Raw genomic sequence first — 25377 nt, forward strand, 5'->3', positions numbered from 1 at the left:
GTGTGTGCTAGAAAAAGGTGAAGTGGGGCAACACTTCCCCCCCCCTTCGAGGTTGGTCACAGGAGGACAGACTTCAAGATGGTTACACTGCCAGAAAGTTTTAAAAACTGCAATAGCCAGGAGGGGCTGCGTGTCGCTCTTGGAGGCATCCTTTCTGTCTAATTGCGGTTGGGTCAAGAGTTGCTCCTCCTTTGCTGGCTAACGAGGTCTTGGAGCAATGTAGAAATGATTGACGCATCTAACACACAGTAGATTTTTGTCTTTTATTTAGATGAGTCTCTTCCTCTCCTCCTGTTGTGCAGGTAACTAGGATTTCTACCTCAACCCAATGTGACCTATGCAAGGACAACGTGGACCAACTTCACTCGGCTTCCACTGAAAGGTGCTCACCTGGCCTGTGCAGGGGTTTCTACTCTCTTACTACTGGACAAAATAAAAACATAAAAAGACCTAAACAACAGAGAAAATATTTACTGTGAATCTGAGTAAAAAAGAAAAAAGGAGAAAAAAAAAAAAGGCAAAAGAAATGCTTAAAGCTCCAGTTTGTATTGTTGATAGTTTAGATAAAGTATTTATCTTTTTTTAAAGTGAAAACAATTTTGACTTATTTTATTCCACCTAGAATCACAAATACAACTTATTATTAAATTCTCTGAATAATAAAGGACTGGCACACCAGCAGAGATATAAAGAGCCTCCTCTCGGTGCTATTTCATCCGTCAGAACTGTGCCTCTAGTTTGAATCCTTGGTGCTGAATTTGGAGGGTTGACCAATGCCAAACCCAGTTCTCAGAAGGGTCTGCAGTTTATTTATTCAACTTACTCTGTTCATATACCAAATTCCACTTGGTTTGCGGCAGTGTGAGCTACAGAGAAAGGCAGTCTTCTATCTAATGCTTTCTTTTAATTTGAACCGAGCCAGGCGCTGTGTTAACTGGGTGGTTTTTAGTTGTGTTCGTTACAAACAAGAACTCAGTACTCCCCTCTGGAGTGGCAGCTAGAGTACCTGGGGTGGCCCAGGCAAGCTCAGCCAACGCAGGCACAGTTTGAGCAGAAGAAATTCAAGCCCTGCCCCATTCGAACTACTTCACTGGGCCATTTGCAGTTGCTGGTGGCACTCAAGTCACTGTGAATTTTGGTAGCTAGTCTGGTAACTTGTTTTGGGATGTCATTGGCATATGAACAGGGTGCATAATCACTGGTATTGGTCAGGCCCTTTTTACCAACGTTGGGAAGACTGAACGTAGTGCTTTTGTACTGGTGCAGGTAGCAGATTTTCTCAGCTTGTTGTTTTTGTTCCAAGTACAATGTATTCTGTTAGTAGGGTTTTGATACTTGATTCGGAAATGGCTTAGCTGTGTACATTTATTGACGAAGTGCATTTTGCTTTTGTATTTCTTTGCTTTAAGTAGGTCTAAATGGTAGTTCACAAAAACACCACAATCTAGCTTACCGTGCTGCCACACTATCAAACTGGTGCAGTTAATTGTATTGTGACTTGGTGTTCTGTGTACAGAAAGTGCCGCTCGGAGCAGCGGCTGTATTTTATAGAGATGTGATGAAAAATTATAAATTTCATATACTTTATTTCATTTATTTTTAGATTGTACAATGCACAGTAAACTTGTAAAAACTTATTTATTCAAGTGCACAAAGTGAGGAGAAGGATGATTTATTAAGTAGAAATCACGCTGGTCTGTAGTTCAGACTGGACCAAGCACCAATAAAGGAAACTACAGTAAAAGAAGGGGAATTGCAACAGCAAAATGACTAGAAGAAAAACACATTTAGGCTTTGGGAAACATCTGCCTGCTAGCCCCGGTGCTCTGAGGGGCAGCATTGACTGCTCTGCGTCAGAGGCGCTCACTGTCCTTAAATCCCTTCTAGGTCGCTAGTGCTCCCTAATGAGTCTCCCACCTCCAGCAATCAGACATTCACCTTAGACTTGAGCCCTGCCTTACCAGCCACCTGATGGAGCATCCCGCGGTCACAAAAAGCTGGGCTGAACGCATTAGCTGTTTAACTCCTGCCTCTGTTTTTCAAGTAGGCAAGATGCTTCCGCCCTCGTGTGCTCTCTCCTGCTACCTGGATCCAGGAGGAACGGTTGTGAGCGCCATGCTGGCCGTGTTCAAGAGAGTGGTGGGGGAGAGGTGCCGTAACAGCTCCTACCCTCTACAGAGTTCAGTTAGGCCCTTTTCTCTGTACCTCATCCCCGGCAATCTTAGTAGAGATGTAGGACAAAGTGCAGTTCTTTTGTTGATTTGTAAGTGTGTCTTCCATAGGCAGCCTCTGTGCGCAGAAACTGTTGATCTAACTTTGCCTTCTTATTCACTGGAAAGGGAAGGGATTGATAGCCCTGGAAATGAGGGACGTTTTGTTTTCTGCTTTGCATGTGGGAGAGGACTTGACAGCAGTGCGCCCTGCTGAGTTATTAACAGCAAGATGAAAACCTGCAAAAGGGCAAAAATGCTCAGAGGGTGATAGCTGAGAAACATCCAGTAGCTTCTAGTAGAAGCTGTACACAGTTATGTCCTGGAATCCAGGAAGACAATGTAACCCAGATGTCTTGCAGCTGGGAGTTGGGCAGCTCTAGCTGCTTCCAGATCCTTGGGTAACTGGAAGTTGCAGAGCTGCCTTAGCATCCTTCCCAGCAAATGGCAGAGTGCTCAGGTCTTTGAAGGTTTTAAATTGGTAGGCTGTGCCTGAGCAATTGCTGGAGGGGCAGCCGCCTTAACTACATCTCCCCCCCCTATCATTTATATCCCCGATGAGAGAGATGAGGAAATACAAGTAGAAGCTTTTAATCACTCTGCTTTTATCGGATCCTTTTCTGAAAAGGGACCAAGATACAGTGCTCCTTGGACCTCTTGTGCCCCACTTCATCTCAAACTGCAGAAGACATCTGGCAAGAGAACTCGGCTGCCATTGCTTGTTCTGTATGGGGAGGGTTCACTTGTGCTCATACCCGAGGCGCTCACAGGACACTAGCAAAAAGATGCCTGTTTGGAGAAGGAACCGACTCGCAGAGCTCTGTCAAACCTGCTGTGCTTTCCAACGCCTGCTCGAGGCCCGTATCGCCCAGCTGGCTCCTGGCACTCCTCGGCTGAAGAGGATGGCTGGATCCTTGTTGCAGGAATGACTTGCTTTGCCCCGAGGTTCACGGCATTTCAGGAATCGGTGTCTGGGGAGCAAGACAGAACCATCAGATGTGATTTAGTGGTGGACTTGGCAGTGGTAGGTTTACAGTTGGACTTGATGATCTTAAAGGTCTTTTCCAAACTAAATGATTCTATGACCCTTTGGAGCAAAGGCCCCGGGCAAGGAGTTCGTCATCCGCTCTCCAGTGGGTGTTGTGGAAAAGCAAAAACCCCCTCTGTCCCTCGGTGTCACCTGTGGTAGCGGGTGCTTTGGTGATGGGTAGTCAGCCGGTGTCTATTGCAGGACTTGTTCACGAGCAGCCATTGGAGATCAGCAGCACAAGCCCGCTCACTGTAGCTGAGCACACGTGTGCTATCAAGACGTTTTCAACTACCCAGCATTTTGGAGTCTGTGACTCTCCAGCCGTCATCTGGGAAGGCAAAAGGAAACCAGATGCTGACCCAGGAATAAACGTGTAGTTGGGACGTACTTGAAAGGGATTCAGTCTGTCGGCCAACCCTGCTGAGCATCTGCTTCAGCCTCCTGGGGTCCACTGGGACCGGGCCTTCATCTACCTCTGCATCTCCTCAGTGCTGTCATTCCCAGTGACCTGATGTTTCCATCTTGGCAGCCCACGCTGCAGGAGTCTGGAGCTGCTCTGGCCTTGCCAGTGTCTTCCACCCACGCCTGGCACCGTTGGCACCTTCACCTTGCGATGCATTGCACAACTGCAATGCGCTTCACTTGCGCGGCAGCTCTAATCTAAATCTTTGTAGTAATCCCCACTGAGATTGCGCTTCCAGGAAGGTGCCTGATAAGCCAATGCTTGTAGGGAGCGGCGTGAGATGAGAAGCCAGGCGAGGGCAGGTTTTGGACCGATGTCTTAGTATTGCGTTAGCTGGGAGATGTTGTTGCCAAGAGATTTGTGTTGTCATCTTCCCCACTCCCTGATCTTTTATTGCTTTGCCATAATCTCGGGCAAGTTCAACTTGTTTCTCCTCTGTCTGCAAAATGGGGAGAGCATTTACCTTGCTGTAGGGTTGCTGAAGGAATAGCTTTGAGATGTTAAGATCTGATCCATATGGCTCCAAGAATAAGACGCTCGTGACCCTACTGTAGGAGTGCTGTGCCAGAGGTCTGAAACCTGTTTTCAATAATTGGAGATACTTTTGAGTAATCAAAGCCAAACAGCCAGTTCCAAAAAGGAATTCCTTCTGCGTTACCACATCCTGCTGGGTCCAGTTGTTTCGTGGCTGTCACACATGGTCCTTCTCCTCCACGCTGCTGCTGCCAGTGAGGGACTCATCAGGAAGCTAAAATATATCTTGTAGCACATACGTTGCCAAAAAAAAATGGAACTTCCTGAGCGTTGGGCTGAGCAAAACCTGTGCCCCGCCGCTAAATGTCAGCCTTGAGGAACAAGCCTCGCACGCTCTTCCTTTTTTGGTGATTTGCTACTTCTGGCTCGCGCTTGCCGGGTTCAGTCCACTGAGACCCACCGTGCTGTGAGGCTGGGAGTGCTCCAAAAGCACTAAACCTAAACTCGCTATTTGCCGCAGATTAGTCATTCAGCAACAATTCTTCCATTAGCCAGGGGTGTCTGGGGCACCCAGCAGTCAGATTTCTCTGCTTTTTGTGTAGCCAAGGGAGAAAGTGGGAAAACATTACAGGAGGACATAGAGGCTTGGGTTGCTGAAACCGAGCTGGTGTGCAGGATGATGGGGAAGTTGAGCTGTCCCTGCATCGCCTCTTGTTTTGGTGCAAACGAGGCCGTTTCCTTTAGGAAGGTGTGGATCGGTCTGGACAACCATAATGATGGGAAGCATCTTAGTTCAGGTTGTGGATGCAGTGGGAGAGAGGCAAAGGGGAAGCTGCCAACAGCAGGGAGTGCAGCGCGTCCTAGATGTACGTGACATTTAGAGAGAGCGCCCCGTCTCCAACTAATTTCTTCTAATAGCAGGAACTCATGTCTCCTTGGCCAGACAAACGTTGAAATATTTTCTTGTGCTTCCATCTCGTGTCCTTCCTTCCTAGTGGTGATAGCTGCTTTATCTTTTAGCACACGGTTTGTGCTCACCCCGCTGTTCGCTGGGGTTTGGCTTGGCTCTGGGTGTGGGCTCAGCCTGGGTTGTGAAGCCTGAATTCCCCCTGTGCCAGGAACTCGCTGGTGGGATGGGCACGTGGGGATGAAGGTGAGCTTGTAGGGTCTGAATCGGGGATTGCACCTACAGTAGCTGAAGTACCCCAGGCAGGAAGGTTGCATCACTTGATCATAAAGAGACCTACTAGTCACTGGTTTTGTGAATTGAGAGCTTTCAAATCCCCAGGACTTGACACTCCTCAGCCTGAAACTCACCCAACTGTTTGTCACACTCTGTTACTTAATCTCAAGTCAAAGTGTTGAGTAGCTTTTTTTCTTTCTTTAGTCAAACTTAATACCTGAGCCAGTAACTTCTTCATTTGAAATCTGCTGAGCAGATGGGTTTCAGGCTTGATAAGCTCTTCCATTGCAGCTGAGTAACATTTCAAAATGGAGCATTGCTTCAGTACTGCTTTGGCCATCGTGGCTGGTCGGGGTTGACTGCGTGGCTCAGTGCAGCGTGGTCAGGCGTGTGGGTGCCTGCCTTCACCCTGCTTGGGGACAAGAGTTTCCTTCTGAGAGGCGTTGGTGACACTTCTCTGTACAGACATATCTGGGATAGTTGCTTTGCCTCAGAAAATAAATGGGAGGGGTGTGAGCAGGAAGGAGATGGATGTAAGCCAGGTCTGCCTCGCCTGCTTTTATTGCAGCGTGGATTCACGCCAAATGCAGTGCGGCTACAACAGCGTTCGCAGGTCAGGCGCTCCACACCCCAGTGGATTTACTCCCTGTGGTGATCAGGTTCTGTCCCATCCCAGCCTTCCCTGCAGAGGAGGCTGTATCTTCCCATACTGCTGGGCTTCCCCTTCCAGGAGAAGGTTTCTTGCTCTGGAGTAACGAGGCCATGGAGAGGCAGCTTGGGGTGGCCTCCAGGGACCTGTGTGGTTTGATTCTTGCTAGGATTGTGTATGTAGAAAGCAGCATCTGCTCCCCCCACCCATTATTTTTCCACTTGGAAGAGAGTCCAAGCAGAGGAGAGACTGAGCGATTGCATGGCAGGAGAGAGCATCAGCGGATGCAGAGCTGGTATCTGCAGCGGGGGTAGACTTGGCTCTTGTTCAGCTGATTGTTTTTTGTGGGGGACAGCGTCACTGTGAGCAGTCTGAGGGCCAGCATGCGCTTTCATCCCCTCCGAGTTTATTCAGGGGGCCCACCTCTTTGTGACTCCTGTGGATACGCCAGTGGCCCTTGCATGAGGACCTGTGGGACCCGTGCCCTCGTGACGCTCCTGCAGCAGGGACTCACTGGCAGAAGGCGTTCCCCAGCAGCGGTGTCGCTGTAGGCAGCAGCGCGGCTCTGCAGCCAGGGGAGGTTTGCAGGATTGGGCCTTTACGTTGCAGGCTGACAGAGCAGCCTTTTGTGGTTGCCTGCCCCGGTTTGCTGAAGGTTTTGCCGCATTGCTGGAAGAGGAGACTTCCAGTGCCGGGAGCATGTTTTCAAGCTGCTCATCAGAGACTCCCCTCCTGGCTCAGGCTTGTCCGTGGCCCGCCCTTCCCTGGCCGGGCCTGGAATTGGTGCTGATCACCTCCGAGCACTAGTATCAAACACGTGCTTCCCCAGCCCAGGGTCGCCGTCCCTTGCCGGAGCCGGCTGGTGCCGATCACAGGCGCTGCTCGCAGAAGAGCCGTTCGTTAGGACTTGGTAGCTTTGTCCCAGTGCTGAAATAAGGCGGCTTTGGTCGATCGAGTCCTATGTATCACCCATTTGCTTTCTGTGTTGAAATCGGTCCTTTTAACACAGGGTATGGAAACCTGAAGATGTGTTTTGTTCTTGGAGGGAGCTACCCCAACTCACGCAGGTGGCTGTCTTGAAAAATTCTGCTTTTGTTGTTTTGCCTGAGCCAAAAGCATAAAGAGGATTAAGCATTGGGAGCTCCAAACGATGATTTCTTCCGTTAAGGAATGGACGTTGTACAGTGGACTGCAAACCAACAATTAATGTATTTTAAAATCACAGTTTGGGGAGAAGAAACTAGACAGTGTTTTTGTGAACTATCTTTGCAGCACTGAGGAAAAAGTCACAAGAATTAGATTTTTTGGAAGCACAGGTGTGTAGTCAGTGTATGAGTATTTGAAGTTTTATGGCTGTTAAAAGATTTTTTTCCTCCTTTTTTTGCTCAACATTTCCGTAGCTTGCATATCAGGTTTTCAGTAAAAGATGGATTACCAGTTTTAAAAATATCGTTGTGCCATATTTTATTTATCCTTATGCATTATAAATATATAAATATCTATTTAGACTGAATATTGCAATAAAAGATGCTATTATTGTGAACTTCAGGGTTTAAACCCGAGACAAAAAAATGGGAAATACTTCTCCAGTATATTTGCTGTTTGCGACCCTCTTTCTGAAGAGGTTTCTTAAGTTTTTATAGTTTAAAAACAAAATCTCGTCTTAAAATTCCAAGTTTTACGATGCTAACCCTGAAGTTCTCAAGTTTGTGATCCTTTGGTTTTTTCAAGGTACATCTGGTTGCTTTTCTGGTGCAGTCAAATCATTCTTTAGAAGGGTCTTGTTTCTGGAGTTAACGAGGAAAAGGTGGAATGGGTTGATCCATCCTGCTTGGCTTTTTTAACCTATTAATCTTTTAAGCGATCAATTTCAAATGAAAACCAACTTTTTAGGTCTCTGTTCTACTTTAAACTTTTTAGGAGTGAGAGCCTGCCCTCGCTGAGTGGGACTTTGATGGGGAAAGCAGTAGATTATGAGGTTGCTGTTGCTCAGGAATTGATTAGTAAACTTTTAACTACTAATAAAAATCCATTTTTCAATGGATTTTTTAAAAAACCCATTTTCTTAGAACAGTGATATGGGATGTTTCCTAGTGAATAGGAATTAGTTTATATAATTTAGCCTATTAAACTGAATTATTTAAAATTCAAACTTCCCCTAATTTATCTTTTTTTTGTTGTTTTTTTTTTTTTTAATACCGGTAAGTTGTCCTGTCATTCCTTTCATTCTTCCATAGAAGTAGTTTGAATTCTTCTGGTGTATATATATGTATGTATAATATATATATTTCCACCCTGCCTTTCTAATTCTCCACAATGTAAGAGTTAGTTTTTTCTCCCCTCCCTCCACTTAATTTCTCGTGTCTTTACCTTGATTTGTAATTGAAACAATGCTTTGAAGTTTTGTCTTTATATTAAAGTGTATGTATTTTAATACACCGTACTGTTGTGGAGTTTCACTGCTTCAGCAGGACAGGCGTCAGCAGGGGACGGCACGCAGCGTCCGCAAACGAGACGTTCTGGACCGCGGCAGCGGTCGGCGCAGGCAGGGACAGGCCCCCGCTTCTCTCCCCCGCATCCTGAATTAGGCAACACATTTAGCTCTGGCAAAGCTGGGGACAGTTAAGCTCGCGGGGTTTAGCACGCTAGTGACATTACAGACCCACTGTAGCGACACTTTCCATTTACCCTTTTAGCCAGTAATTTCACTGCTGTAATGAAACTGAAATCAGCCAGGCAACGTATGCAAACTTTGGAAGTGATGGCCGTAACGCTTTCTAAGCTAATTCGCTGTAGGATTCTTAAAACGAGATGAAGGCCCTGCTTCACCGAACGCTTGCGCAGCTCGTGGAACACGGGAAGGCTCTAGATCGGTTTTTAGACGTTGGGAACACGTTGCAGCAGCAGTCTGACCCAGCTCGTCTTCCTGAACGTGTTGTCACTACGCGCTACTGCCAAGTGCTCGGCTCCGTTAGCAAAAGCTTGTGCAGCCGCTGCTCCTCCGTCGTTGATCCCTGCTGCGACGCCTCCTCCAGCGCGGTGCCAAGGTGTGGAGCTGCCAGCAGTCGGGTGAGATGCCCGGTCCCCGTCCCCACCCCCCCCCGCCAAGGTTGCGCTGGACCCTGAGCTCACTGCAGCCCCCCCTCCCCAGCGGTTTCGGTTTCTCAGAACAGCTCTGACTGCCACAAAGATTAAAACAAGTTTTTATTGGAAAGTGTTCACTGTACAACAGATAAATGGCTTCAGGACACTTTCAGGGAGCCTGTACACAGCGCTCATTGGAACAGGCCACTGAAACACAAAAAGCATAGTGACCGGAGTATGAAAAATGAACAATTGTCTATAAATCACCAGCAGTCGATGCAGATCTCGAAGTGTCTAGAAGTACCATCTTCCCTTACTCCTGAAACCTAACCCAGCGTCCTGGCACTATTCTAGAAGTTGATCTAACCAAGTTACTGGGCCTGCCGCTGGCCCGTGTAACTCTTCACAGCATTTGTCTTACATTCAGTTAAGAAATGTCATTGTTGCCTCTTAAATAAGTGTTGGGATTCTCTCTCGCTCACCCAACTGTTCCCCATAACATCTAAATAAAATGCCCATTTTATGTACAGTGAAGATGGTGGGTGTCAGCTCCACCTTCTGAAAGGTGTGGAAAGAGAGGATGCTAGCGATAGTCCTGGAAGGCACACGGTTCAGCACTGTTAGCTACTGAAGGTGGCTGGCAGAATCGGTGAGCCTCGCTGCAGCGCTGCAATTTTGTTTGCTAGAAATGACTGAATGTTGGCAGAATTCCCGGGGTTTTGTTTATACGCGGGTTGACTTTGCATATTGAAGAATTCGCTAATGCTGAACCTTGGGGAGCTGAGCTCGGACGTGGACGTTCTGCCTCTGAAACTGGCTGGCAGGAGCTGCGGAAGCGTTCGCTGCTGGTAAGCCAGCGCTGAAGGCGGAGAGCTGCGATACCTGCCGTGGGGGAGCCCACGCCTGCTCTGCTCGGCCCGCGCTACACAGGAGGGAACAGCGGCTGCAGCGCAGCAGGTTATCCTGCTGCCGAGCCTGGAATGTGTCTGTCCGTCCTCTCTCGAGCGACCAGACAGATGAGTCTCTTTTTCACAGTAAGTAAAGCTGCTGTGTACCCCACCAGCATGTCAGGAACACGCCCCTGCGCTGAGGTAAAGCAGAGTAGGCTTGTGAGGATTAAAATGCACTTTAAAGTCATCTGAGGACACTAATTCCCTAAAGCACAAGCTCTCGTATGTTCCTGCTTTTAATCCCTCATTGCTGCTTCCACTGGAGTTGCCATCTGTCCTCAAAACTGCCCTATTTTCTGCTTCTGCCCTGTCATGCCCTCAGCTTGTTACGCAGGACAGCTGCCCCTCTGCTTATTTTGGTAATTTCTGGGGCAAGCACCTGGAACCATTGGAGGGAAAGGGAGCATCTGGGGAGGGAAAGGAAAAATCTTGGCTTTGAGGTTAAAAATAAACCATCAGTGACATCTGCCACTCTCCTGGTGCCCAGCAGCATGAGGTAAAGAGGGAAGGCCAGGCCACTAAAGCTTGCAATATGGGCTCTTGTTTCGGCATTAACTCCCAGCCAAAGAGGAAGAGACCCAAAACTTCCCTTCAAGCCCAGATCACGGCACAGGCTGCTCTAGGACAGGCTGCTCTACCCCAGCTCGCTTACCACCTGCTGGTTAGCTGCAGAGCAGCCTTCCTGCTAGCCAGGTGGAACAAAGCCCACAGCTGAACCCCCCCCCAGCTCAGGCCAGGCCCTCCTGCTGCGTTTACCTGCCCCAGCAGCGAGTCATCAACTGTCTGACAGTGTTACCTGGGACCCTTCCCAAGGGCCTTTCCTGGAGCTTCTCCTTGTCTAGTTCCAGGGGAGCTGCTGCAGCCAGCTGCGTCCTCTGCTGCTGCAGGAGTCAGGAAACTGGGTCTCCTGAAGCCCTGGGTGCAGGTGTGGGGAGTGTCTTTCCATCCCTCGTCCCTGGGCAGTTTTCCTTCGTGCAGCCAGAGCGATGGCTGAAGGTGCAGAGCCTCGAGGGGAGACGTTGTTCCTTATCTCTCTGTTACAGGAGCCCCAGGGAAGGCAGCCCTTGTTCCCTGGCAGCTCACTGTGACCTTGGCAGAGTTTTCTGGTCTCTCCCTTTGGACACTCACAAAGGGGAGAAAAGCTGCAGCAATGGCTCAGGGAATGAAGCGTTAATGCCTGTCACAGCTCCCTGGGTTTAACTTCTGCATGCCCTGAAGCTCATCCAGCCAAAGTGGAGCAGTTCCTGTCTTTACAAACCTCTCCATCTGGCTTCCCTCTCTGGGAAGCTGAGTAACTGCACAGCTTAGCCCAGCCCACAGCACTGCAGAGAGAGGCAGGATCACGACACACTTCTCTCAGCCCTGTCTTCGCTCCCTTGTGCTTTGCAGCTTTTGTCAAGCCTCTAGGAATTAGCACCACCTGCCCAGAGAAGGGAGAAGAAGAAAACAACCCCAAGAGGCAGGTGCTCGTGGCTGCACAGACACTGCTGCCTTGACACAGGGGAGTCAATGCCCCCTCCCTGTCAGCTGGAGCTTGTGGCTGAGCTCTCCTGGTGTTAATGGAAGGCTTCCCACTCCTCCTTGCTCAACAGCCCGGCCCTCAGGCTCTGCTAGCAGGTCTCAGCAACCCAAATGGCTTTGCAATGAACAGGAGAGGGCATGACAGGGTTAACCCTGCAAGCACAGAAATGCAATCAGTTGGAGCATCCTCCTACAGCAGGGGGATGAACAACCCTCAATGGCTCCCTTGGAGGCTGCAGGAAGAGCCTGAGCCAGAAACAACGAGTAGCTCCCTGCAGGAGAGGGACAGGGAGGAAGAGGAGGGCTAGAGCTGGCCCAGGGCCTGCCCCAGAAGCTCCAGGCCAAGGAGGGCCGCGCTGGAGGACAGCAGGTGCTGGGAGCTCTGCTCAGTCCCTGCCTCCTCTGCTCTCGCTGGGAGCCAGGGTGGTTTGACTCCCACCGCCGCAGCGGTGCAGTGTCAGCTCAAGGGCACAGTCTGCAGGGAACAGTTAAGACCGGCTGCCTCCACAGCTGGGGCAAGTGGGAATGTGCAATGAATTCCCTTTAAAAAAATCATACAAAATTATTTGGCTAATAAATTAAAAAGTCACTTGGCCACCGCTGTGGGGAACTGCTGCTGTTCTTCCTGGAGGCGGGGGGCTCGGGGGTGACCCTCCAGGGCGAACCCGGGGCCAGAAGCCACTTCAACCCAGGCAAGGGGATTATTGCTTGCGTGTTCCCAGCTGGAAGCGGGCTTCCTCGGAGATCCCATACTGCTCCAGGGGGTCCTGCAGCACAGGAAGGCACCAGTGAGACACAGACAAGGGGGGAGGCCAGCAGGACTGTCCCTCAACCAGTCTGCAGTCCCGGGCTGGGCTGGGCGCCGATTCCAGTCGTGTGCTGGATTTAGCCCAGTCCAGCCCTTGGCTGCTGCTTCTGGTGCAGAAAGTCAAGCACTCCCCAGGGAGGACACGGCAGATAACGAAGGTTCATGGGCTGTATTCAGTCCACGCTGGCACAGGAGCACACGGGTGAGCCGCAGCCACCTCCGTCACCTCGAGCAGGGGTGCTCCGAGGAGCCTGGCAGAGGTGTGAGCAGCATCTCAACCCACGTACGCTCTGATCTGGCCAGGGCTGCCTGTGAACTCTTCCAGAGAACCAGTGGGAGTCCAGGCTAGCCCAGGCCAGACCTGTCCGGCTACAAACCTCGGGCCACTCCACCACTGGAAGAGTGTGCACACGAGAGCCGGAGCTGAGCAAGACAACGCAGGCTGCTCGGCAGAGGAAGACTCTCAGGTCTGGCTGTTGAGACCATGGCTTCAGGAGCTGGCTTATACTACGGGATCTCTTTCGTACACACGGCAGCAAACAGCCTCGTGCAGGACAGTTGGCAGCAACACCCGAGATCACCAGCCTCTGCTCCAGTCCAAACCCATCGGTCACCACCTGACAAGACGACTTCGAGGGACTCACCTTCCCTGTCATTTTCTGGATCTCATTCCGGTAGAAAATCAAGCTCCTCCTCATGAACTCATAGCTGTAAGACAGGAACAGACCACGTGGCAGGCTGAGCAGAAAAGGATGTGGAGAAGCTTCAGATGCTATTTAGAGCTGAAGGGAAGCTTGCTTGGGAGGAGACGACCACTTTCCTCCCTGGGTTCACCGCAAGGTGATCCCAGAAAATGAACAGCATAGAGCGCAGACCTCGCACTAGCGGCTCAGCCTACCTGGCTCGTTTGAGTGCCTCAATCCACTCCTGACACTGCTCTTCGCTGTCACATTCGAAGCAGTATTTCCTCTCTGGCTCCTCAATGAAACCTGCCAGGGATAAGGAAAAGGTTTAAGGGAGGTCCTGGCAGAGCTGCCTGTGCTCCACTGTTCTCCCTCCCCAGCAACAGCCGCTCTTCCAGGCCACAATTAGTGCCTCTCCTCAACTAAGACGATCTGTGAACAAGCTGGTAACCCAGGCCTCTGTCCCCTCTCCCTTACCCTGGGCGGCTCCCGGCTGGCCCGGAGCAGCTGCCTACAGTGTTCCTCAGCTCATAGCAGCCAAAGACTTCAGAGAGGAAAGAGCAACTTCTCAAATTGAGAGCGACAGCTCGGAACTGGACTGGACCAACATGGCCAGATTCGGGACTGAAACTCCCCGAGCCTCCTTGCAAACAGTCACCAGAGATTCAGTAATCAAAGTGGAAAATGGCCCCAAGGAAGTGATTTTGATATATGCAGAGGGCAGCCATCTGAGGAATTAAATCGCACTCGGAGAAGGCACTGACCTGTCTTTGCTCGAGGCTTTTAGGAATTTGGTACTGCGCACAGCGGAAAGCAAGTCCCCGTGCAACTCCAGTTCTTTACCAAGACAGAATCAGGACATCTAATTAATTACATTGTCCCCAGAGCTCTGCTCTTTAGTACACAGTCCAGAGATCTAGGCTGCTGCTGAGAAATAAGTGGGTCAGACTGCATCAAACCCCTCAGGGCTGCCGTGCGGGGACACAACCTGACTCCGGCTGCCATCGGTTTTAACACTTTTCTCAGGAATCCTCATTCACCAGAGCTCTCGACACTCCTAAAGCCCCAGAAATTCGGAGCGTGGTGCTTAGAGAGATCGGTATGTTCAGGCTGTTTGAGGGTCCTTTGGAGAGAGCGAGAACACCACCTCTCCCACCTAAAAGAGGAGACAAGGCTCTGCACAGAAAAGCAGCTGTGCCCGACAACAAGGCCAAAAGATATGGGGATGGCCTTGGAGAAACATCCTGTTATTTTCGCCACATACCTCTCGCACAATGATTAGCTGTTGGATGAAAGGCTGCTTACAAAGGACGACACACCACGAGCCAGCTGGAGCCGTGGCTATCAACACAAGGACAAACAGCGTGGCGGGAGGATTGGTGCTAGATTAGCCCGACAGATGGTTTATCTGAGGCTCACTTTTTTTTGATAAAATGCAATAGCACAGAAGCAGCAATCTGTCAATACCAAACCCTCCTAGAGAGGGACTTCCACAAGCACTAAGCCGTGGTCTGTCTGTTGTTCCTGCTTCTCTCCTCACGTGCAGCTGTGCAAATCACACAGACTGTTTCAGCCAGCAATGAAACACCGCTGTCCTTGGGACAGGGCACGGCAATGCCAGAGTAACAACTGGCAGCTGACGAGGAGAAGGGCCCAGGGGCACTAACCCCACGGAGGAGGAGGAGAAGGGCCCAGGGGCACTTACCCCACGGGGGAGGAGGAGAAGGGCCCAGGGGCACTAACCCCACGGGGGAGGAGGAGAAGGGCCCAGGGGCACTAACCCCATGGAGGAGGAGAAGGGCCCAGGGGCACTAACCCCACGGGGGAGGAGGAGAAGGGCCCAGGGGCACTAACCCCACGGGGGAGGAGAAGGGCCCAGGGGCACTAACCCCACGGGGGAGGAGGAGAAGGGCCCAGGGGCACTAACCCCACGGAGGAGGAGGAGAAGGGCCCAGGGGCACTAACCCCACGGAGGAGGAGGAGAAGGGCCCAGGGGCACTAACCCCACGGAGGAGGAGGAGAAGGGCCCAGGGGCACTAACCCCACGGAGGAGGAAGAGAAGGGCCCAGGGGCACTAACCCCACGGGGGAGGAGGAGAAGGGCCCAGGGGCACTTACCCCACGGGGGAGGAGGAGAAGGGCCCAGGGGCACTTACCCCACGGGGGAGGAGGAGAAGGGCCCAGGGGCACTTACCCCACGGGGGAGGAGGAGAAGGGCCCAGGGGCACTTACCCCACGGGGGAGGAGGAGAAGGGCCCAGGGGCACTAACCCCACGGGGGAGGAGGAGAAGGGCCCAGGGGCACTAACCCCACGGGGGAGGAGGAGAAGGGCCCAGGGGCACTAACCCCATGGAGGAGGAGAAGGGCCCAGGGGCACTAACCCCACGGGGGAGGAGAAGGGCCCAGGGGCACTTACCCCACTGTCACCAGAGAAACAGCGGGAAAAGCAGGAACTAAGCAGCAAAACATTTCCTTTTATGTAGCGCTATTTGCCGTAAGAGAAACGCAGAGGGAATGCATACACAGAACTCACTGATTGAGAAGACGTTCTCCTCTTCTTTGGTGATCCTGCAGTGCTCCAGCAGCAGAGCTCCAATGGGCTGGAAAAGACCCGGAGAGAAGGTTTAACCCACGTCGTCCACCAGCGCGACACTGGTCTGAACCCACTGAGTTTGCCTAGTGCCTTTTAAGCAAGTTTCATAACCTGCTGCTACTTTTAAAGTAATTCAGTCTAATTGCATGAGTGTTCCATGTTCTTTTAATCGACCTTTTTGTGTCTGCTGACATGCTTCATTGTGCTAGTCTTACCTCTAACACTTTGCATACATTAATTAGGTGTTAAACATTTCTACTTGCTCAGATTCAGCCTGGGCTTTAGCATTCGTTTCTGTGATGCGAAGACAGCGGAGAAGCTTACTTCCTTGCTCAGTAAATCAAATGAAGATGAAATATTTAACACGACACACAGAACAACGCCCGTTGTACTTCGTAAGGGCAGTCCTCAAGCCTTGCGAGAGGGTAAGAACAGCGTGTTGATGAACTAGAACAGCTCAGGATAAACAGACACATGGTCGGTACTCTTTGCTAGCCAGTGCACACTGAGCACGGACACGAGAACCAAAGGGTGATACAAGCCATAAACAAAAGCGACCCACACGCAAATTCCTTTGTCCAAGCTAAACAAAATGCGAGAGGCAAATAAGGCAGCAGGGAAGATACTGAAAAACCTGGTTTACTTTGTATTTCTGGCACAACTGTTTTACATTAGCACCCTCCACCTACCTGCTGAACTATTTTTGATCCGTTCAAGAACATCCCCTCCCCTCCATCAGAACACACAGGCGCGCTCACAAATAACCACCAGAAAAGAAGAGAGCAGAGCAGCACCGGGTGGCGGCGAAGGAGACGGGCCGTGTCCTCAGAAGCCTCGTCCTACACCGGCGCAGGAGCCACAGCTGAGTCTTTACGCAGACGCGTGCCAGAGCGACTGCTCAGCGTCTCGGCCCTACCCAGAGAACTGCGACCGCAGCGCTAGCGAAGCAGCGATCGGCGACTGCGCTTCGGCAGAAGGGAGAAAAGGGTATTTCTGGAAACAGGAGCTCAGCCATTATCAGGGTAAGATATTTATGAGGGAATGAGTCTAAAAATGCCACTAAAAGCTTTCCAGTTCCTTTGTTTGCAGCAGCAGCGGGCACACAGCACCCTTCTTCACACACATTATTAAGGTTGCTTTTATATTCATTTTCCAAGAAGAAAATCTTTAGCAACAGTTATCAAGGGATTCATTAAAAACCACTAGATCTCAGCAGTGGCAAAGCCAGAAACAGAACCCAAAGCTCCCACCCCTCATTTCTTTTTTCCTAGACCTAAGCAGGGCGTCTGCATGCCCAAAATAACGATACCGACAGGGTGCGGCCACAAAAGTTTCCCTGTAACAGTGAGCATTGTGCGCGAGTAAAATCCCTGGCATAAAAAAGAAGAAACAGTGCTAATTCTTCTCCCAGGAGAGCAAAATATAAGCTTCCCCTCACAGTTTGGCACGATAAGGCACAGTCCTACAAACAAACATTACAGACTCCACCTTTTGCAGTTTTGGGGCAACAGTTTTGTTTAAAAGATTCGTTCCAAGCTCACGGGAGATGCGGTTGGATTTGCAGCGCTGCTCCTCGCTCCCAGGAGTATTCGCTGAGTAGATGGAAGAGGAAACGCGGGCGCTCTGTCCTGGCTCTGGCAGCCTGTTACCGTACCATTTTACAAAGCCCACGCAATCAATTCACAGAAAAAGAAGAGAGAGGGAGGAAAACAAGCAACAACGAAAAAGCAGATTCCATACCTCCGCTTCGTCTGTCCGGAAGTAGAAGAGAAAGTTGACAACAAGCTTCACGAGGCGTTTCTTTAGCACTGCAAAGAAAGAGAGCGTCAAGGTGGGCTGAAAGGCCGAGCCAGCCGGCACGGGGGGGCAGAGGGAAGCGCCCAGCACGGCACCGATTCAACCAAACCTACCGGGAAGCTCCGCTACAGTTTAAACTTTTAGAATCATAGAATCATTAAGGTTGGAAAAGACCTCTAAGATCATCGAGTCCAACCGTCAACCCAACACCCCCATGCCCACTGAACCATGTCCCTAAGTGCCTCATCTACACGTCTTTTAAATACCTCCAGGGATGGGGACTCCACCACTTCCCTGGGCAGCCTGTGCCAATGTTTCACCACTCTTTCAGTAAAGACATTTTTCCTCACGTCCAATCTAAACCTCCCCTGGCGCAACTTGAGGCCGTTTCCTCTCGTCCTATCGCTTGTTCCTTGGGAGAAGAGACCGACCCCCACCTCGCTACAACCTCCTTTCAGGGAGTTGTAGAGAGCGTTAAGTCTCCCCTGAGCCTCCTTTTCTCCAGGCTAAACAGCCCCAGTTCCCTCAGCCGCTCCTCAGCAGACTTGTTCTCCAGACCCCTCACCAGCCTAGGTGAGGGGTCCAGTTCTCCAGACCTCTCACCAGCTTTTGCTCCTAGAGGAGCTCGCGACACCCCACCCGCTCGGGAAGGGCACCCTCTGCATCCGCCCCCTCGGCTGAACCACAGCCACAGGGTGACAAAGTCACTTTGCAGCTTCTCGAGTGGCTTCTGGGCAGAGCGAGCCCACGGCGCCGCGTCACTTGACACGCGCACGACGCGGCCGACGGGACCTCTGCCACCCCCAGGGAACGCTCCAAATCCCGGGGGGAGCCCCTGCCTGGGGCTGTCAGCGCAGAAGTCACCTCTGAGGGACAAAGTCCACCAGAACGCTGCAGGTCCTCGGGCGGAGGAAAGGCCCGGGGCAAGGGAGGGGGTGTAAGTCTCCTACTCCAGTGCTGGTTTGCAAGGAAATTTGCTGGGAGATTTCGGGGAAGAGCCTCTTCCTCCCACCCCCTGGTCCCTCCCGGCCCCTACCAGCCACGCCGTCCCCAGCCGCTCCCCGTCCCTCCACTCCGGCCCCCCTGACCCTGCACCCCCTGGCCTAGATGCCACCGCTCGTGCTCCCCGGTCCTCCCACCCCGTTCCCAGTCCTGCCCCCCCCTCCCACCCCCCCCCCCCCCCCCCCCCAGTACTCCCAGCCCTGCCCTGGCCCTACCCCAGTTCCCCAGCCCCGATCCTCCAGTACCACCAGTCCTGCCCCCCCCGGGGCGCCCAGTTCTACCAGTCCCCCTCCCCCAGTCCCCCTCCAGCCCTGTCCCCCAGCAGCTCCAGTCCTGGCCCTCCGGTTACCCCCGGCCCGGCCCTGCCCTACACCTCCCCCGGCCTAGGCCTCCCCCCCTTCCCCAGTCGTTCCCCCTCACCGCTCCCCTTCTTGGGCACCCGCATCAAGACCTCCGCCGCCTTCTCGGCGGGCTGCCGGGCCAGGGACAGCAGCTCCCGCTCGTTGTACCGCATGGCGAGGCCCCCCGCCACCGCCACCGCCGCCTACGGCCGCCCCATCGCCCCGGCCGCGCCCGCCGCCCCGCGCCCCGGAACCGATCCCGCCCGCCCCGGAAGCGCTGGCGGCGGAAGTCGGCGGGGGGGAGGGGGCAGCGCGCATGCGCGGCGCGGGAGCGGGGAGCGGAGCTGCGCGCGCCGGTACGGGCCTGGAGGGGGGGGGCCGCGGGGTGGCCCGGGGGGCTCTGGGGCCTTGTCGGGGGGGGTGCGGGGGGCTGTGGGACCTTGGCCCTTCCTGAGGGGTGGGGGGGGGGTGACCCTGGATGAAGGGCGCTTGGGGAGTGTTGGGGGGGCGGGGTTTGACCCTTGCTGAGGGGCTGGGGGTGTTTGGGGGGGGGGGAGTTGACCCTTGCTGAGGGGTTGAGGGTGCTTGGGGCGGGGGGGGGGGGTTGACCCTTATTGAGGGGTTGGGGGTGTTTAGGGAGGGGTTGACCCTTGCTGAGGGGTTGGGGGTGTTTGGGGGGGGGATTTGACCCTTGCTGAGGGGTTGGGGGTGCTTGGGGCAGGGGGGGGTTGACCCTTGCTGAGGGGTTGGGGGTGTTTTGGGGGGGAGATTTGACCCTTGCTGAGGGGCTGGGGGGCGCTTGGGGGGGGCTTTGACCCTTGCTGAGGGGCTGGGGGCACTTGGGGGGGGCTTTGACCCTTGCTGAGGGCCTGGAGGGCATTTGAGGGGGGCTTTTACTCTTGCTGAGGGGCTGGGGGGTCTCTGTGGCCTTTCTGCAAAGGTCTTACCCTTGTTGGGGGGTTCATGTATTGGGGGGGGGGCTCTAGCCCTCGCAGAGGGTTTGGGGCTGCGTGGGGGTGGCTCTGGGCCCTTGGGGGGGCATTGAGGTGGTGGGGCAGCGCTGAACCTTGGGGGTGGAAGAGGGGCTTCGGCCCACGGCGGGTCCTGGGGCTGTTCGCTATCAGGGTGGTGGGTTGGAGGCTCCTGGTCGGGGGCAGCTGCTGCCCTTGTGGGGGAGGAATACGTCTCTGCGTAGAAGAAGGGGCCGAGGAGGTGGGAAGGGCTCTGGGGGCTTGTTACTTTGGGTCATTATTTTACTTCTACTCGATTTACTGAGTCCGTGGCACAAGACCTGCTCCGTTTGAAATTGCGCCACGTGCCGAGTGTCCAGGGCGTGGTTTGCTGTGCTCGTCTCCTGTCCTTACCGTCTAAATAGTGCTGTGAACTCCAGGTTAGGAAAAGCGTTAGTTATCACTCACGTTGCTTTTCCTCATTTTTCCAGACTCTCTCTTTCTCCATAAGTAGCTGAAGCACAGAAGTCCCCATCATGGATTTTCAGCATCGTCCTGGAGGTAAAACTGGAAGCGGAGGCGTAGCCTCTGCCTCCGAAAGTAACCGAGACCGCAGGGAGAGGCTCCGGCAGCTGGCTTTGGAAACCATCGACATCAACAAGGTGAGCCTTGGCCTCTGCGCGCGCAGGAAAGAAAAGACACGGGGCTCCCGTCCTGCAGACTGTTGTGGGGACAAGTTTAGAGCTTCGCCTGAGTGAAACGGCTTGGAGGGCGAGAGATTTAGTGGAGAGCTGTGGATTGGAATTAAATACTTCTGTTTCTGGTAATATGGGAGTCGAACGAGAAGCGTTTGTGACAGGGCTGACCAGAGAGGTGCCAGCACTTGCGTATTCAAGTAGCTCTTACTACATTATTTTCAGTCCTCTCGGCACTGGTTCGTGTTTTGCTGTTTCTTGCCCGCAGTGGGGTGTGCTGTCACCAATTAACAAAGCTGCTATTGTTCCTCTCTGTTTTCGTAGTCCTAAAGCGGTGTTATGCTATTAATTTAAATCTACAAACTCAGTTCTTCCAGTGCAGCAAAAGTTCAGCAGTATTTTGATTATTCTGTTGTTTCGCCATGTATTTTGCTTGTAACTTTTTAATAATTCTCTTCCTAGGACCCTTATTTTATGAAAAATCACTTGGGCTCCTATGAATGCAAGCTTTGCCTAACGCTGCACAACAATGAGGTGAGTTGAGCAGCTGTCTGCCTTGGTCCCGGCAGCGGGTATTTTAGAATAATAGTAGCTTCAACTGCAAGAACCTGGGACGTGCCTGATGACTGACGACTGACTGCTGAAGAGATGGTGGGCGGGTAGTGGCTTGTGTGTGTTAAGCCTGACAGTTTGTGACAGTTCAGCTGCAATTTTTGAGTAAGATTCCTCTCTGCTGAGGATTAAAATATCCTTGTCAACCTGTGATATAGACTCTCCTCTGTGACAAGTATCTGTCAGTTTAGGAACAGTCCTGTCTTCATTTAACTTTCTTCTACCTTGTTTTTTATTTCAGGGAAGTTACTTAGCACACACCCAGGGGAAGAAGCATCAGACCAATTTGTAAGTCATTCTCCACTGTAACTTTACTCTCCGTTACCTAAGCGCTTTAAAACGATGCTTGTGTGCATCTGTAAATCTTGAACTCCACGATACAGTCGCACGCTGTGCTTGAATGTTCTTTCGCTGTGTTTGTTTCCTAGCCGGGAGGTTCAGCCTAGGCCGGCTCCAAAAAACGGTGCTGACAAGCTCCAGCTCGAGCTCAAGTTCAAAGCCAGTTGTGGGATTTCTGAGGGAAGGGGGAGAAGGAGTTTTAAAAGCAAATTGAGTCTAGTTACAAGGACGTGGTTTTGTGAATGCAGGTTGGGAGAAGTTTGTAAGTTTTATTTTAAGAAATCCGGTTTGCTTTGGTTTAGATGACTAGTTTGTGGGTGTTTTCTTTTTTATTTCAAGAAGTAAGCCTTCTCAAATCCATCCGTGAAGACGGGCACCAAGGTCGTCTTGGGGGTGGATAAAATAATTGAGGTGACAGCCTTTAGTCAGGGGAAGGCGTGGGTACAGTTGGCCTGTAGCGGTGCACGTGGAAGAGAAATAGCAGGTTCTCCTGGCACGCTTTCTGTGAAGCGCCGAATATGCCGCGGGGAGGGATTCAAACTGCTCCTGGCGTGTCCTTTAGAAAGAAGTGCGGCTAACCTTTTAAATTTGGCACGTTTCAAATTAACCCAGGGCCCGTCGAGCTGCCAAGGAAGCTAAGGAAGCCCCTGCCCAGCCCGCACCAGAAAAAGTCAAAGTGGAAGTGAAGAAATTTGTGAAAATTGGACGGCCGGGTTATAAAGGTGCGTCAGGGGTGTCTGTCACGGGAGACACCTAATGCCTGCTGGAGCCTGCCTGAAGTGCAGTGCCGTGGATGTGAATTATTAATTAGTCTTTTTAGCAGATCTGTCCATGAATAAGATACGGGCTTATCTCCTGATGTCCTTTATTGTTTAAATTACCCACAAAACATCTCCTTATTGCTGACAGTCGAGTGAGAACCGTTTTAATAATAGATCGGTATGTCTCAGTCTTTCAGCTCTTACGAGTGGTCATGCAGGAGATGATGACGTTGAGTCTCTCTTCGCCTTTTATTGTGCTGCACCATCTTTCACTAATGCTCGTAAATTGCTCGTTGCATGTGTAGCTCAAGTTTTTTTCTCTGAACTCCCCGTTGTTTTGTTTTGGCCTTCAGTACACAACTTTGCAGCTTTGTTCTGCAGTGCTCAGTGTCTTTGCCCCACAGCAGCTGAATTTCGGTAGAGAATCCTTAGTAGCTTCAGTCAAAGACAATGTGGCGTTTTGTTTGATAAGTGGGAGAAAAACCTGGTAATGCTTTGTTGCTGGAAGCTTTGTGTGTTTCCTAGGGCAGAAATAATGTCGCTCTAACCCTGTTATGTGAGGTACTGAGCTTTCTTGCTTTCTTTACAGTGACCAAACAGAGAGATCCAGAAACAGGCCAGCAGAGCCTTCTCTTCCAGGTAAGGGCACTGTTAAAATTCTTGGTGTTCGGGTTATCCAAGTAAAAGTGCTGCAAAATGAGCAGTTCTTTGCAGGATTCATGACATAAATAATAATAATAAAAAAAAAAAAGGCCTTACCTTGCTAGTCCTCTGCTGCTGATTGTGTCAAGCAAACCCGTGATCGCAGTTGTCAAGCTGTTTCCTTCGGTGGCACTAAGTTTTCTGTTTGGAGCTGATCTCTCGATGCGCTTCATAGCTGAGGGGTTTGTTTTGTACGAAGGGGGAGTGACAAGGGGACGGTCTCCTTAATGCTGTAATAACACCCCAACAGATTGATTATCCGGAGATTGCAGAAAGCATCATGCCTCGTCATCGGTTCATGTCAGCCTACGAGCAAAGGATTGAGCCCCCTGACAGACGCTGGCAATACCTTTTGATGGCAGCGGAGCCCTATGAAACCATAGCTTTCAAGGTAAGATTTGGGATTAACTGATTGTTGGGAAAGTTCCCTTCCCGTGTTTTCCAAGACGTTAATTCCCGGTGAGCATCGTTACAGACTTCTGTTCTAGCCTTCAGGGGGTTAATGGAGTGGAAAAGGGGGGTCAGGAAGACACGACTGGAAGTCATTAAACCCCGCTGAGAATTAGTGGAGGACTCTGGCATGAAAACTAGGCTGTGCGCTGAGCTCTGGGGAGCCATTGAATTCTCAGCGTCTGGCACAGAAAGGAGCCTTCTGGGCTTTGCTCCTCAGCCTTTGTGCAGATGTTAAGAGAGGGGTTTTTGCCAGCACGCTCGTCCTTGACCGATAGGGAAGTAACTTAATTCTTTCCTGCCCCCATCTCTATCTAATAACATCCGAGACTAGCGCATCTCACGAAGGCCTGGAATAACTGTGCTTATCTTGCAGGCTCTGGTGCTAAAAAGGGCCATTGAGCTAATCTGGTGGTGCTAATAATAGCTCCTGCTTCTTTTTTTGTTGCAGGTGCCAAGCAGAGAAATCGATAAAGCAGAAGGGAAGTTTTGGACCCACTGGAACAGGGAAACCAAACAGGTAGCTGGAGCACTGCAGCATCTTTCCTGAGGGTTAAAGAGGGAGCGGGAGGACAGAGCAGCTTGGGGGGAAAGGCAATGCAGGGAGAGTGCACGTCAGTGATATCCGTGCTGGCTTTGATGCTAAAATCTTCATTCCTTCAATGGCATTGTGCAGTGACTCCTCCTGACAGAAAGATCTTCCTGTGTGTGATCTTTGTGAGAATTTAACCTGGGAGGTAGAATTCTCGGTTGCTGTCAGCAGCAGCAGAACGGTGCGTAAACGTGCAACACCGTGTCCCCTCTGGGGCTCCTCGCTGCGTGTTTCCTGCACACAGCTCTCTGGTGAGCCTGCGGCATGGGTGTCGCGTGTGAGAGCAGGGGACGAATGCGTAGTGGGGGATACCGACCCCGCCACAGATAGCTTAGGGCTTAGGACAAGTTTCAGAGGAGTTAAAGTACCGGACGAGACCGGCGCAAGTCACGAGTGCTGCCAGGGTGGAAAGGCAGCCATGATCTGTGGAGGTAACGGGTCAGGAGAGGTCCGAGCTGTGTTCCTGGAGGCAGATATCAGCTGTGTTGTGTGATGGCAGGGGCTTGTCCTGAGGATTAATTGTTCCCTTCTCTTTGCTTTTCTCCCCTCCTCTCCCCAGTTCTTCCTTCAATTCCACTTCAAGATGGAGAAGCCCCCAGCTCCCCCAAACCTCCCTCCAGGGCCCCCAACTGTGAAGCGGCCTCCTCCACCTCCACTGATGAACGGCTTGCCCCCAAGGCCACCTCTGCCGGACTCCATGCCGCCGCCTCCTCCAGGAGGCATGACTCTGCCTCCTATGCCTCCCTCTGGACCAGTGCCACCGCCCCCAGTGCCACCTCAGTTGCCACCAGCACCCGGCGTACCCCCCCCGGCTCCTCTGCCACCCATGATGAGACCGCCTCTCCCCACGGAGGGGCCAGGCACTATCCCCCCTCCACCTCCCTCCAACTGAAGCCCCTCCTGGACTCAGTCCTGCTGGACTCCTCTAGCTCGTAACTTTTTATATGCAGATCACAGCCGATTCGGAGAAATAGTTCTGTTTTGTACGCCCGTGAATTTGACAAAATCCTGTAGGTTCATTAAAAGGTTTTCGATTTTCCTTTCTCTCTGTTTTCCCGTGTCTTGGTTAAAAATGTTGCCGTGTGCTCACTTTCTTTAGCCCTTAGATATATAAAACGTTCCCGGTCTGGTTTCATGGTGGGAATTCTCCAAAGAGGAGGCAACGGATTGGAAATCTCTAGGCACCTCACCTCCTTCCAACTGAAGTAGCTACATCGACCTCAGCTCGGCCGTGTTAGCTTAACGTATTGCCCCCTCTTAGACCGCCTGATGTGTAGCCCATAAATCACCAGCCGGTTAATCAGTTGCTATTCAACTGAAGTCCTTTATCAAGCCCTTCATTTGGTGATGGGGAGACTTGTTGTAGCCACACGGAAAGGATTCTGTTACTGCACCCCCAGTAATCACAGCCGTGGGCAGAGCGGAGGGCAGGCGGAATTTTCTAAACACGGTTTTCTCCGTCTTCCTGCTGAATTACGGTTGCGATCAG

At 51.9% G+C, this 25377-nt stretch overlaps 2 protein-coding genes across 3 annotated transcripts; one reads left to right on the top strand and one right to left on the bottom strand.

Moving 5' to 3' along the window:
- Window positions 1–9196: 9196 nt before the first annotated feature.
- Window positions 9197–18985, bottom strand: PLEKHJ1 (pleckstrin homology domain containing J1). Its single transcript, XM_076359299.1, has 6 exons — window positions 18867–18985; window positions 17388–17455; window positions 15588–15654; window positions 13271–13361; window positions 13017–13080; window positions 9197–12331 (listed from the first exon to the last, which is right to left on the bottom strand). The coding sequence occupies exons 1-6, from the start codon at window positions 18958–18960 to the stop codon at window positions 12266–12268; spliced, it is 450 nt and encodes a 149-aa protein (XP_076215414.1). The 5' UTR covers window positions 18961–18985; the 3' UTR covers window positions 9197–12265.
- A 102-nt stretch (window positions 18986–19087) lies between these two features.
- On the top strand, window positions 19088–24932 carry SF3A2 (splicing factor 3a subunit 2). Of its 2 annotated transcripts, none has more exons than XM_076359530.1 (9): window positions 19088–19143; window positions 20229–20399; window positions 20895–20966; window positions 21286–21332; window positions 21996–22105; window positions 22734–22783; window positions 23097–23237; window positions 23748–23816; window positions 24448–24932. In XM_076359530.1, the coding sequence occupies exons 2-9, from the start codon at window positions 20274–20276 to the stop codon at window positions 24778–24780; spliced, it is 948 nt and encodes a 315-aa protein (XP_076215645.1). In that variant the 5' UTR covers window positions 19088–19143; window positions 20229–20273; the 3' UTR covers window positions 24781–24932. The 2 variants fall into 2 exon arrangements, with proteins under 2 accessions (XP_076215645.1, XP_076215649.1); XM_076359534.1 differs by lacking the exon at window positions 19088–19143 and adding an exon at window positions 19908–19999.
- The last annotated feature ends 445 nt before the right edge of the window (window positions 24933–25377 follow it).

The sequence above is a fragment of the Aptenodytes patagonicus genome, chromosome 25 (genome assembly GCF_965638725.1).
Source record: "Aptenodytes patagonicus chromosome 25, bAptPat1.pri.cur, whole genome shotgun sequence".
Lineage (NCBI taxonomy): Eukaryota > Metazoa > Chordata > Aves > Sphenisciformes > Spheniscidae > Aptenodytes > Aptenodytes patagonicus.

Bases quoted from the DNA above. Each gene is read 5' to 3' on its own strand.
- PLEKHJ1 (XM_076359299.1), bottom strand. From the start codon at position 18,960: ATGCGGTACAACGAGCGGGAGCTGCTGTCCCTGGCCCGGCAGCCCGCC. The intron at 13,081-13,270 runs GTAGGCTGAGCC...CCTGTCTTACAG, and splicing joins GAGGCACTCAAACGAGCCAG to CTATGAGTTCATGAGGAGGA. The intron at 12,332-13,016 runs GTGAGTCCCTCG...CCTGTGCTGCAG, and splicing joins TCCAGAAAATGACAGGGAAG to GACCCCCTGGAGCAGTATGG.
- SF3A2 (XM_076359530.1), top strand. From the start codon at position 20,274: ATGGATTTTCAGCATCGTCCTGGAGGTAAAACTGGAAGCGGAGGCGTA. The intron at 20,400-20,894 runs GTGAGCCTTGGC...TTCTCTTCCTAG, and splicing joins AAACCATCGACATCAACAAG to GACCCTTATTTTATGAAAAA. The intron at 20,967-21,285 runs GTGAGTTGAGCA...TTTTTATTTCAG, and splicing joins TAACGCTGCACAACAATGAG to GGAAGTTACTTAGCACACAC.